Raw genomic sequence first — 13,284 nt, 5'->3', positions numbered from 1 at the left:
ATGTTTTCATTTCTAAACATCAATGGCTAAAAGTGGTACAATGGTAAGTAGCAGAGTTTTCACCACCAAGCGTAACATTTTATCACTGAAATTATTTGGACCTAGGGGTGTTTTTATCTGCAAAATAAAAGATTTAGACTAATTCTTTAGGCCCCTCTTCTCAACCCCAGGATCTCAGATTTCTATGCACTGCTGTATTTTCTAGGGGGTTGAAAAGTGTATAAATATAGCTACTATGTAAAAGTTAGGTCTCAAAAATCTATATAAGTGGAATTTTCTAAACTGGATTCATGTAATCACATCAAACTATACCATCGCTTCAGAAAGCCTTTATCTCCATTTCTGACTGATAACAGTTAGCTTAGAACGGTGTCTCTCTAATCTTGGGGGTGAGGGGGAGAGAAAGAAAGAAATACTCTGCTAGTAACTAGGGTTTCTCCTCTCCAGTTGCAGACTAACTGCTGTTCTGTCCTTCCCAGATGACCTTCTGGAACAGTGCTCATCTGCATGCAATGCCCTTCATTCACACTTCCACCCTGACCTCTTCATGGACACTGCTCGACTCTGGCCACCGGGACTCTTCAGGTCTGCCTGATCACTCCATGACGCATGGTACCACTAGTCACTCTTCTTGAGGCCACAGGCTCCTTGATTATTTCCTAAGTCTTTGGTTCTCCCACCTCTATCCTCCTCCTATAATCTTCTACTTGTACCTCACAAGTCTCCACAGTTTAGCTTAACATTTCTGACATTTCAATCTTCTCAGCTACTTAAATAGTTAAGTAGGGCTTCCCTGGTGGCGCAGTGGTTGAGAATCTGCCTGCCAATGCAGGGTACATGGGTTCGAGCCCTGGTCTGGGAGGATCCCACATGCCGCGGAGCAACTAGGGCCATGAGCCACAACTACTGAGCCTGCGCATCTGGAGCCTGTGCTCCGCAACAAGAGAGACGGTGATAGTGAGAGGCCCGCGCACCGCGATGAAGAGTGGCCCCCGCTTTCCACAACTAGAGAAAGCCCTTGCACAGAAACAAAGACCCAACACAGCCAAAAATAAATAAATTTTTTAAAAAAAGTATCTTCAAACAAAAAATTAAATGAACCAAGTGGCTAAGAAATATTGCAGTGCATTCTTTCATAAGGCCAACAATGATTGCTTTTGATACCCCTTAGATTATCTCCCTTCTAGGCAAATCTAGATTTCCCTGTATCAGTGATTCTCAAAGTGCGGTCCCTGGACCAGCAGCACCTGCATCACCTGGAAACTTGTTAAAATGGAAAATCCTTGAGCCTCACCTCAGACATACTGAATCAGTAATTTGTGTTTTATCAAGGGTTCTGATGAACATTAAAATTTGAGAACCGCTGCTCTATAATACATACCCTTTTAAAGATGAGCCTTAGTTTAATGACTAACGTTAACTGATGGGTAATCAGAAATAATCAATTCACCCTCTAAATATGTGAGATGTTGAATTAAATCTATGGATTCTTTTCTCCTAGGGAGCTCAAGGTAAAGGGAAGGAATAAAGTGTAGGATGGAAACAACAGTCTTCCCAGATTGCCTCTCACCGAAAATGACCACCCAGTCTGTGTACCAAGGAAATTACTTTATTTTTGCTACCACGGTGATGTCTGCAATGCCTGCGGGAGATGCACTCCCTGTCTCTGTTGCTCTGGGCATCCCTATTTGTCATACTCGTTGACTCTAACATCTGCCCCTGGTTTTTTCAATTCCAATAGGCACAATAAGTTAGCCATTAAGGAAAGAGAGGAGCTGGCGGATGAAGGGAAATGAGAGGCTACCTACTCCCTCAGTAGCTGCAGCTCTGCTGGAGACAGAAGGCCTATCACCAGTTTCATTCATTCATCCCTCCAATCATCCACTCATCTATCTACTCATCCATCTCTCTTCCCGTCTATCCTTCCATCCTCCTAGCTACCCATCCATCCTTTCACTCATCCATTCATCCATCCATCCATTCATTCCAGAAATATTTATTGTATGGAATATGTGTCAGCTTGGTTTCTCTTTAATATCAAATGAGGTTGGGCCTCATTCCAGACCACTGACCTATGGCATTTTCTTTTGCTTCTCGGGTGTTTCCGAGGATGGCCCCTTGGGATGTAGGAAGAAAATCTCAGAACTTCTATTTACTTCTTATCCTTTTAAAAATTTTTAGTTTTAGTGTATGTTTTATAATGAGCATAATGTACAAATACCATACTATGTATATAGTTTAAAATTGCATGCTCAAAAAATTGCAATCAAAAAGCATGCAGAATCCAAAGGTTTTGGAGACCACTGCTATGAAGAATAAGTGAGAAGATGACAGAGCAATTCAGGATAGACAGGTACTAGTGTTTGGAATGAAGAAAACAAAAGGCCCCCAGTAGCATGAAGCTGGGAAACTAGAAAACATGCCTGCAGCTGAGAGTGGATGAGCTCACCTTTGTTTGACTTTATTGCCCATGGTCACACAGGTGGTTGCTGCATGGTCAGGAGCAGAGGCAAGCCCTGCCCTAGTCTAGCTCATGTTCCACCATCTACATTACCCCAAAGGGGCAACTGAACTGTGTCCTGGGCTTCAGGTCAAGATGGCAGATCTTTAAGTAACCCCATGCCCTGAGAGTATATTCTGAAACTTCATTGCACACTAGTGAAAGTAAAGATTTTCAGTGCTTTCTGTTTCATTTAATAATAATATTTATAACTTGTATTAATGTAACATTACCTCATTCACATCCAGTTTCTCCCCTCTTAAAAAAAGAATTAATTCATGCGAACTGGATGTTTTTCCTAATACAAACATTATTTTTCCGTATCGTATTGATTCACTTAAAATGTTTCCATAATTTGCATATAAGGCTGAGTGAACATATACTATTCTTTTTTATAAATTTTACTGAAGTATAGTTGATTTACAATGTTGGGTTTAATACTATTCTTGTATATGATACTCTCAAGCTTCAAAGCTGTATGTTACTACTCTCTCTTTTTTATTTTTATTTTTTTTAACTACTCTTTTATGGACACTGAAAGGCTTGTCTTTGCCTAACTGAAAGGTTTGTAACCACTTTCAAACACCAATAGAAGCTTTTTTGGTTTTTGGTTTTTGTTTTGCCTCTGTGGAATAGGTTAATGTATAAGGACCAACTTTTCAGGAAGCTCTAAGGCATCGGTTGACCAAAAACGTGAGGCAGAAATACATATTCTGTCCACCTCATTACAAATAGCTCAATTTCGTGGACTTGAGGATATAGGGAGGGAGAAGGGAAAGCTGTGACAAAGCGAGAGAGAGGCATGGACATATATACACTACCAAACGTAAGGTAGATAGCTAGTGGGAAGCAGCCGCATAGCACAAAGAGATCAGCTCGGTGCTTTGTGACCGCCTGGAGGGGTGGGATAGGGAGGGTGGGAGGGAGGGAGACGCAAGAGGGAAGAGATATGGGAACATATGTATATGTATAACTGATTCACTTTGTTGTAAAGCAGAAACTAACACACCATTGTAAAGCAATTATACCCCAATAAAGATGTAAAAAATAAATAAATAGCAACAAAAGAAATACATATTCTGGTCTCACATTTTGACAGAAGATGCTTATCTGTTCAGAAAATTTACATGAGGAGCCTGTCCTTTGATATGTATTAAAGAGTTATTCATTGAATGAATCATTTAAATATTTTAATGATTAACGAAGTCATGAATGGACTCGGAGAGGCTGTCTTGTTTGTTTTATTGATCAGTAATAAATTTGTCCTTTTAAAACAAATCCTAACAGCTTATTCAGCTTACATTCAAAGACCCTGCCACACACACATTCACAACTCTGTTGGCAAACTTTGAGAATAAAATACAGGTAAATAATGAAATGATTCTTAAATAATTCTTCACTCCAAATAAAATATTTCTGCAAATATTTCCTAACAAAATCTAGTACAACAGTCCTGTTTGTGCTAAGATCCTTCCAAGTGTACTCATAATTCCACTTATCAACCAAGTTTAAAGAAAAAAATACATTAATATGAACTATATTTTAAAGTTGACATTTCCTGCTGAAATTGACTCTCTTCCAAACCTTCTAAAAAGCTTTTTCTACTTTGAATTTAAAACTCATCTATGTCACTGCACTTACTTTTAAATAAATTCCCTCTGTTGCTCATGTTTTTGACCTTTTATAAATCCATAGTGACTAAATTTTTCTAGGTTTCTCGTATACTTATTACTGTTAATATTACTATAATTATTAATAATAAATTTACCATGCCTTGGGTGTTTGAAAACCTTATAGAGTTATACCTTTATTCTAACCATTTTAAACAACAATATTATGTTTATTTTCTCAAGAGGGTGATAAATATGGGTATGGAGGATGACTTGTACTAACAACTGTTTACAAAAATATATAAATATTTATCTTCACGCTTCCCCCAAGTGGGCAAAATACTTCCTTGCTCTCTCAATCTGAGGTGGCATTCTTTAAAACCATTTATGGAAGTGTGTGTTTGCCCTGTGCCCCAGAACCATCCTTCAGATGCGGTATCCTGGGAACTACATTAGCAGCCCTTTGAAACCTGCTTCAATTCAAGGCTACTACTCAAACTCCTGCAAGTTTCCAACATCCCACTTCCTTCAGGGACTGTTTTGTTTTCACTTTTCCCAAAGTGAAAAAAAAGCACAATTAAATTCTACTGAGGCTACCACAAGGAATATCTAAATGTCATACTCTCCCACCCCCAGTGCCACCTTCTCTTGCTCCTAACTCTTCCTCCAGCCCATATCCCAACATTAATGTACATCAAGTCAAGAACCGTGGACTCGCTGTGGTCTTCAGGTTTGGCTAGCTTTCCCTTTGGCTGATCTCCCTCCAGGTTAAGATGATCTAAGTTGCATTTTTAGTTCTTCACTATTACTATAAACACATATTAAACAAATCTATACGCATTCAAATATTTAACAAATATCTAAGAGTCTCCAGTCATATGCATTTTATGGATTGTTAATAGCCTACTTTTTTTTTTTCTAGACCCACCCTGAATCACACTTATTCTCCAAAAGTTAAGTGTCCATATGCTATAATACAGACAATTCCTAAAGTGTTGGCTGTGTGTTGAATGATCATTAAAATAGAGTCTTCTCTTGGAAATCCCACCCAGGATCAGCGTGGATTTAACCACTTCATTACAGGAGACCGGGCAGCATTCTCCTTCACGAGTTCTTCTCTCACAGCATTGCCATCTCCAGACGCCATGTCATGCTCTGAAAGTAGAAGGAATACAAATCATGTCCAAATGTTTATAACTTCAAGATCAAGTACGGTTTTGTCTTATTTTTGTATTACAATGGATTTACAATGAAATCTTTAATAGATTCCAAGAGTCTATGCTGTGTTCACCTGCTATCAATTAGCACCTCCTTGAATTATTTCTCTTCATTCTCCTATTATCACCTGACATTATTCTATATGTGCATTTGTCTTTTGTTCCCTGTATTATCTCACTCTACCACTAGAGTATCAGCTCCATGAAGGCAGGGACTTTGTTTTGTTCACTGTTGCAACAGTGCCTGGAACAGAGTAGGCACTTAATAAATACTTTCGGAATGAGCAAATGCTGTAAGTATAGATCTCTAAGTAAGATTCTTATACTATCTGATATGGAAAAGGAATTAGCTTATCAATGTGACTCCAGAATGCAGAAGGCAGACCAAAGGGCAGAACTTTTATAAAGATAGTTCTTGCTCTACATAAAAATTTGTAATATTTAGAATTTTTTAAATGAAGATCTCAGCTTCTAAGAAAAATGAGGTGTGTTTGCTTTAGCGGTGCACATTCTGCTATATGACGATTAGCATGGCCCGGTAGTTAAATGAATGTATGTAAATTCATGAAACTCAATAAATCTTACCACTACCCCGCACCCGCCCCCCCTAAAAAAAAAGCTGCTTGTGAATTCCCAATCTTAGAAAGGTGGAGAGCTCACTACTAAACAGCAACAACAACAACAAATGAAGAAGGGAAACCAGGAAGTCCATTTGCCAAGAATGTTGTGACCAACAGGTAGAAAGTTGGAGAAGACAACCTCATGCAATCAAGGTATGAAAGGCACCTCCAAGGTCCCTGTGCTGAGGAACCTTGGTGCCATTTACAAAGGCTTTGCAGAGGTGATATGAAGCCCAAGACAGGACAGAGGCCCCAAGCCCCCTCCTGTAAGCAGTAGCACCTGAAGCCCAGGAAGTGGACAATGCAAAACTGAACGGAAGGGCTCCCGGGCAGCCTTCCCATGAGGTCTTTAGGATATCCTGTGCTCCATCCTCAACCTGACTAAGGATAACCGAGGTCACACTAATAGTCATCCTTAGTTGCTCCTTTAGCTCAGGAAAGGCAACACCTTAGGTCAGAAAATGCTTTTTCCATAAATTTCTAATAAGAATCTTGATACCTAATCTGGGCACAGAAATATTTTTTGTGTAACCCTTAATGTAACTTTCATCCAGCAAAATACAGTTGACCTTGAACAACGCTGGTGTTAGGGATGCCAACCCCCATGCAGTAGAAAACCCACCTATTGTTATACCTGCCCCCAAACAAAGGAATTGGTAAATGACTCACCCAAGGGCGGGAAGCTGAAACGGTTTGGATAGAATCAGGACTCAAACCCTAGTTCTTTGACTCCACGGATTGTGATCTCTAATCGAAAACAAACTGTTCCCCACACTTAGTTAATCTAAAGATCTGTAACATGACAATACAGGTGTTATGTTTATTGGGGAAAAAATGTGCATATACGTGGATCCACACAGTTCAAATCCATGTTGTTCAAGGGTCAAGTGTATCTGTTTCCAAGGCATCTATACAGTGGTCAAGATTTTTGCAGAATCTGCAAGCAAACGAGAGAGGGTGACAGGCCCGAGGGAAAGAGACTGCACAAGGGTCCAGAGGAGCAGAGGATGTGCTCCTGTGTGTGCAGCAGGAAGGATGGAGGTGAGACAACAGAGTTCCATCACTGAGGAATATTCCAGAGGCGCTCGAGAGCCCCCCAGACCTTCATCCCAAACAGCAACAAAGATTCACCAGGGATTTAACTCTCTCTTGGTGGGAAAGATTCAGGTGCAATCTTAAACGAGTGAAGAGGGATTCTAAAGGTGCTCCTTCAATGTTCTTTGTAGCCTACGGTTTTAAGAAAGCAAAATAAGACAAAAGGAGCTACAAGTGTTTGAGGCAGCTAGCTGTGCTGAGGTAATAGGTTTCCCTGCACTAAAGACAATCAAACCATTCAAAACATTCCTCGTGTCAGGGCTTCCCTGGTGGCGCAGTGGTTGAGAGTCTGCTTGCCGACGCAGGGGACACGGGTTCGTGCCCCGGTCCGGGAAAATCCCCCAGGCCGCGGAGCAGCTGGGCCCGTGAGCCATGGCCGCTGAGCCTGCGCGTCCGGAGCCTGTGCTCCGCAACGGGAAAGACCACAACAGTGAGAGGCCCGCGTACCGCAAAAAAAAAAAACAAAACAAACAAAAAAATTCCTCATTTCAGAAAGTAGATTGGTGGTTGCTAGGGGTTGAAGAGTGGGAGTAACTGCTTGATGGGGACTGGTTTTATTTGGAGCTGAGAAAAGTGTTCTGGAACTAGATAGAGGTGGTGGCTTCCCAACACTGTGAATGTACCAAATACCACTGAATTGTTCACTTTAAAAAGGTTAATTTTATGTTAGGTGAATTTCACCTCAACAAAAAAATTTTTCCGAACTTAAAATTCAATTTTCTTCCATTTTGCTTTTCAAGAACTATAGGGACAAATCATAAGTATTTATAATGTTAATACTGATCTCAATATCTGGATCAAGTATTCACGTAGATATTCACCTAATAGGTTAAAAACAGGTTTTCAATTTAAATTAATGTTTAAGGGCATAGCCACACTTAAAAATAATAATTCACTGAAAAACACAGTATTTCCCCTTTATCTTGATGTACTTAACTGAACCCACATGTAAGAAGGAGGTAAAGCTGGGAAATAAGCACATTTGTCAGTATTTCAAATCTTATTTAATTTGAAGTGCAAAGAACCAGAAACAAAAACTGAAATAGATTTGGACTGTCAACTATTTGTATCTGAGGGGGAAAAGTATACAGTTTGTTGATACTAGCAGTTGCTCTGGCTACATGTTATTTTAAACATGTAGCTACTTCCAATTTAATAAAGCTTTACTGTACTAACAATTTATTCAACAAGATAACCAAATAGGTTAATAGCATAGTCTTATAGGCTATATTTCTCACATTCTAACAACCTGTGTAAGAAATACAGAAGCACTAACAAGCAGTATGTGAACATTACACACTTTCATTCAAAGGTTTAGAGATGATTCCCAAATTTTAATCACAGATACTATCTCTTATTCTCTCCAAAAGCCACAAAAAGACATGCTTGGAATTATTCCATTTAAACACTTCCATTTGGTTTAAAAAAAGAAATGTTTTATATTTTCTATGTTGGCTCTTAAGTCTTATCCAATAAATTCCTCAGAGTACTCTTTCTATGTGAAGTTGGGAGAGAAGCAGCTTTGTCTAGTATGTATGTAAAACAGATCACTGAAGAATTTAAATAACTTTGTATATCTCGGTTATTTTTTATTACAGGTTTTTTCTGTAATCAATCATATTTATCCTCCATATAAACTGGATAAACTTTACAAAAATTATATAATCTTCAAAATTATTAATGAGGTTTCTTTGAAAAATAGCAACAAATTTCAACAACCTCCCACCTTTCCCTTAAATTAAATAAAAGAAACTAAATCATTTAAACCAACGTCTTATTCTACTCATCCATATTTTTTCTTATTCAAACTGAAAATGAGGCTATGTTTCAATGTTTATACAGGAATCAATTCTTACCTGTGTGAGAAACAAATCTCTGGTTGGCAGCCTTGGCTACTGAATATTGGAAGAAGGGAAACTTCAGACATTTGCCGGTCACCCTGTCACATATGCCCGACTGACAGCTGCAGGTCTGCTTGCATTCCATCCCAAAGGTGCCATACGGACAGTCTAAGGATAAAGGGATGGTTGAGAGAGGGAGCTGCTTGTTGTACATAAGCGTCCATCCTCACAGCCCGTGTGCACAGCCTCAGGAATTGGACAAATCTCATGAATAATGACTATCAGATAAAACCCAATTCTCCAAAAATCCCAGGCTTTGAAAACTGAAACCTTGTCACAAATGTGAAATCACACACTAAGACCAGATAGTGGATGCCTCACTTGTAGTGTCTTGCTGTGAAGTTTAACTGAAGTCAGATACACGTAACCAATATCCTTGAACCAGTCTTAATTCTGTCTACTTTCTGCTTAGATACCAAAAGACAAGGTCTCATGGGCTACTTCTGTGACAGCTCAGTGAAGGTGGGCAATTGAATAGACATGTGCATCAGCTCCTCACAGAGCTTAAGAGATATGATGCTGTATTTGAATCCCCTGTAATCACAGACAATTTACTGCTGTAAAGGTACAGGAAAGGGCTTAAACTAACCAGGGGCTAAGAGGGCGATCATCCTAGCTCTTCACGAAGTGGCGAAACCTCAATCTGCTCCAACTCTTATCAACTTCCTTATCTATCAAAATGGTGGTACAAATGTACCTAACTCCTCCAGATGTTAAGAGGATTCACTACTAAAACCCTCTGCAGAGCTAAGATCCAATATGCTAAATGAAAAGGAAGCTGAGAATGTATTCGTATACCTAACCAAATCTGGAAGCTTTTAGAGCTTCAATGTTTTCATACGTAGACTAAAACATACTATATTGAGCAAAAGAGAACAAACTCATTTAGTAAAAATGCATGGGTTTTATGATGTAAATAGCATCTCAATAGACTAGCCAGGCTTGAACAGCCAAGCAGAATATTTATTCTCATGGCATAAGAATATCCTTGTAAATGTACAATCCCACATGGGTGAAGAAACAAGTTGTGAGGCATCTAAGTCTTTAGCAATCTAATATTCCACAGAATGATCAAGAGAGATATTAATGAACTATATTTTTTAAAGAGATTTAGGACTGCTGTACTCTGCATCCTACAGATTAGAGAAGCACCTGGTTTTAAACATTGGCCTCTCTGTTGGGAAGAATAGTTCTTAAAAGGGATCCTGAAAAAAGTATCTGGCAGAAAAGCACACAGCATTGGGATCTGACTGTGTCTCCAGTGATATTGAAAACTAAAACTTTAGCCATATTCTCAGTTATGCTTCTATTGTATCCCTCAATGTACTGAATAATGCTGGGCAGATAGTAGGTGTTCAATAAATATTGTTATCTGGGCAACGCGACGCCAAACATCTGAATATTTAAAAAACATCCAGATATGCAGCTAAAGTATACAGTTTTCATAGGGGTGTTCTTTTAAAAAAAAAGCTAAAGTAGAGAGTTTGCCTATAGCAAAATATAATGTATCTAACTGCTGAGGTTCACACAGCCTCACTATTTCCAGCAGAGAGTAAATGTTCGAAACCAGACTCACTTGCAATCTGAAGGATGTCCAAGAGCTATCCTAAACAGCTTTTAAAAATATATCTTATTAACAGCTACCTCAATCATTCAGTGAATATTGGAGTGCTAAAGACTCCAGATGCCTTACAGCTTGTTTCTTTACCCATATGTAATTGGACATTTACAATCACACATACAGAGTCAATTTTTATGCCAAGAGAAAAAGCAATCCACGGCGTATACTTGTTATATCACAAGTATGATTGTGTTAACCACTTCCTCCCTAATTTCCCTGTGTGAAGTACTTTTTTCTTGGCTGATAAGCCCTATAATTTACAGAAAATAGAGATCCTACTCAGCTGAAAGAAATGTATGTGAATGTCCACCAGAGAAAATGTTTCCTCACTATTCTACTTTTTATTGGTTATAAACAAAAATAAGCTAAGCAAAAAATAAAATTCTCCTAAAAGTTCAAGCATTTATTTCCTAACCTTTAGTATGTTTTGTGGCCTAAAAGGTAATTGATTTATAAAATATTTTTCTAAAAGAATTAATGGGATTAGCTCAATACTGGATGATTACCATTCATAAAAGCTTACAGTTGTATTAAACACATAAAATAAGAATGATTTAGAAACTTCTCAGTCCCTTTAATTTTAAAAGCTTCTTTATAGCTGATTCACTTTGCTGTACAGCAGTAACTAACACAGCATTGTAAAGTAATTATACTCCAATAAAGATGTATAAAAAATAAAAATAAAAGCTTCTTTGTACTGTAAAACTGATGAATGGGGCTATAACATATGTGTTGAATCTTAATAATAGTTCTTAACATGAGATCATGAGGTATCCATACACAGAGTATTTTAAAATCACCGTTCTTTCGTTTCTAAACATGTTAAACATTGTAAACTACAGTCACTAAGTTTGAAATAAATTCTACAAATGTTTAACTACATTGTTTAGCTATAATTTCAACCTAATAAAGTTTTTCTTTAAGTCTGTAAGAGTGCTAACCTCTTTCTTTACAGAGTTCCAATTTTAGTTTTTCTTTAGGTGTTATTTTTCCTGGTCTTACACTCATTTTTCTAGATGACCAAAACCTTTTATAGAGTGGAATGAGGTTTGTTTTATACTTCAGGGTATCTTCCTCCAAGAATGTGAGTCATTTTGCTAGATGACTTAAGCTGCCCTATTTCACAAAGTGCATTAGTGTTCATCAGAAATATTTGATCTTGAGAGGTGCCCTCCATCCCGTGGACCCTTTTAAGATCAAAGAATCACTAAACCGCAGGGCTAGCCACCACTCCAAGAGGTTATCCAGTGCAGACCTCTGTAATCACTGACTGCAGAAGAGAGAACATCTAAACCATCCATAACAGATTACCTGTCAAGTTCCTGAAGTTTTCCAGAAAAGGAGGCAACACAGTCTTCAATGGGAACTTGAAAAAAAAATCTCCCAGGCATAATGAGTGAAATGCTGTATTCCTTTCTGGGCTTTCTTGCACACTGGGTTCAGTTGCAATCTGCAGAGTTATCTTTCTCTCTCTCTCTATGACAGCATCAGTGTGGGACCTGGTCCCTAACCCACCTGCATTTTCCCTCTTTGCATTTTGAGAAAAGGCTCCTCATCTCTCGCGCTGGCTAAAAGCCCTCAGTGTGCCCTGGGCGGGGAGAAGAAAGGGGTCACTCTTTACCTTTGCAGATACCAAACTCGTCACCAAAATCATCCTCCTCACTGTAAAACTGACACCTCAGCCCGGGGCCACACTTCACGCCATCCATGCCTGAGACCGTGCGGTAGCAAGTTTCTCCCGGACCAGCGGCGCACACCCGGCAGCAGCCACAGTCGTCCAGCACCGTCCTCTTACAGCGCAGGCTGCTTTTGCACTCGTTAGTGTCACAGCGCTCCGGGCAATCGACCGCGTACTTGGTGCTCCAGGCCGCCGCCAGGTGCGCGGGGACCAGGAGCGTGGCCAGCAGCAGGAGGCTCTTCATGTTTCCCGCGGCGGCTCGGGCTCCGCTTCCCGCGGCGGGGTCTTTGCTGGCGGGAAGAAGCCGTCCAAAGTGGTAGCTGAGCCTCTGCCTACACGTTTATGAGTTTTATACACTGGGTTGCCCGCATGCTTCCCCGTCATCAATTTCCTCAACCCAGCAGCAGCGCTGTCCTCCTGCCAGGCTCTCTTGTTTTAGTTTATGAAATCCAGGATGAAGGCTGGATTAACATGCTGCTGCCATCCAGGAATTGAAAAGCCCGAGCTGATGTCATCTGTTATGTTTAGATGGTTGTTTTGCATGAGGACTAAAACACTCGCTCACATCCGTCTCAAGGGCTCAAGGACGTCTGTGAAGGGGGAATAAAGAAGGCTGCACACCCTCCTCCAGGACAGGAATTGTTCGGACACCAGCACATCAGTTGAGGCATAGCTTTGTCTACGAGCCTCTGCAGTCATGAGGAAAATTATATCGACATGAATCATCAGGACCGAAGAAGCTCCTTTTAAAAAAATAAATAAACATTTGGTATTTCCTTTCAATAAATAGCTATGAGATCATTTGGAAGAAGAAAGGGTTATGGTGGGCCTTTTCAATACTTAGAAGAAAGAAAATATTTTGAAAGGGATTTTTTTAAAGACCCTCTCTTCCTTCCTCTCACCCCTCATCCAATGTTATTTCTAAAACAATTCACATGGCATATATCTAAGTTTATCATGGATGTAGCTATATTTCTAGTAAGATGTGGAACGGCCGCTGAGAATTTCCTTTAAAATCAATACAAAACCCACAAAAGTGGTA

At 39.5% G+C, this 13,284-nt stretch overlaps 1 protein-coding gene across 1 annotated transcript; it reads right to left on the bottom strand.

Moving 5' to 3' along the window:
• Positions 1-3,727: 3,727 nt before the first annotated feature.
• On the bottom strand, positions 3,728-12,627 carry ESM1 (endothelial cell specific molecule 1). Its single transcript, XM_004275135.3, has 3 exons — positions 12,186-12,627; positions 8,899-9,051; positions 3,728-5,265 (listed from the first exon to the last, which is right to left on the bottom strand). Exons 1-3 carry the CDS (start codon positions 12,484-12,486, stop codon positions 5,165-5,167), a joined length of 555 nt encoding a protein of 184 aa, XP_004275183.1. The 5' UTR covers positions 12,487-12,627; the 3' UTR covers positions 3,728-5,164.
• Positions 12,628-13,284: the final 657 nt, after the last annotated feature.

The sequence above is a fragment of the Orcinus orca genome, chromosome 3, assembly GCF_937001465.1.
Source record: "Orcinus orca chromosome 3, mOrcOrc1.1, whole genome shotgun sequence".
NCBI classification, from domain to species: domain Eukaryota; kingdom Metazoa; phylum Chordata; class Mammalia; order Artiodactyla; family Delphinidae; genus Orcinus; species Orcinus orca.
Note: the sequence above shows the minus strand (reverse complement) of the source record. Positions and strands in the feature narration are given on the sequence as shown.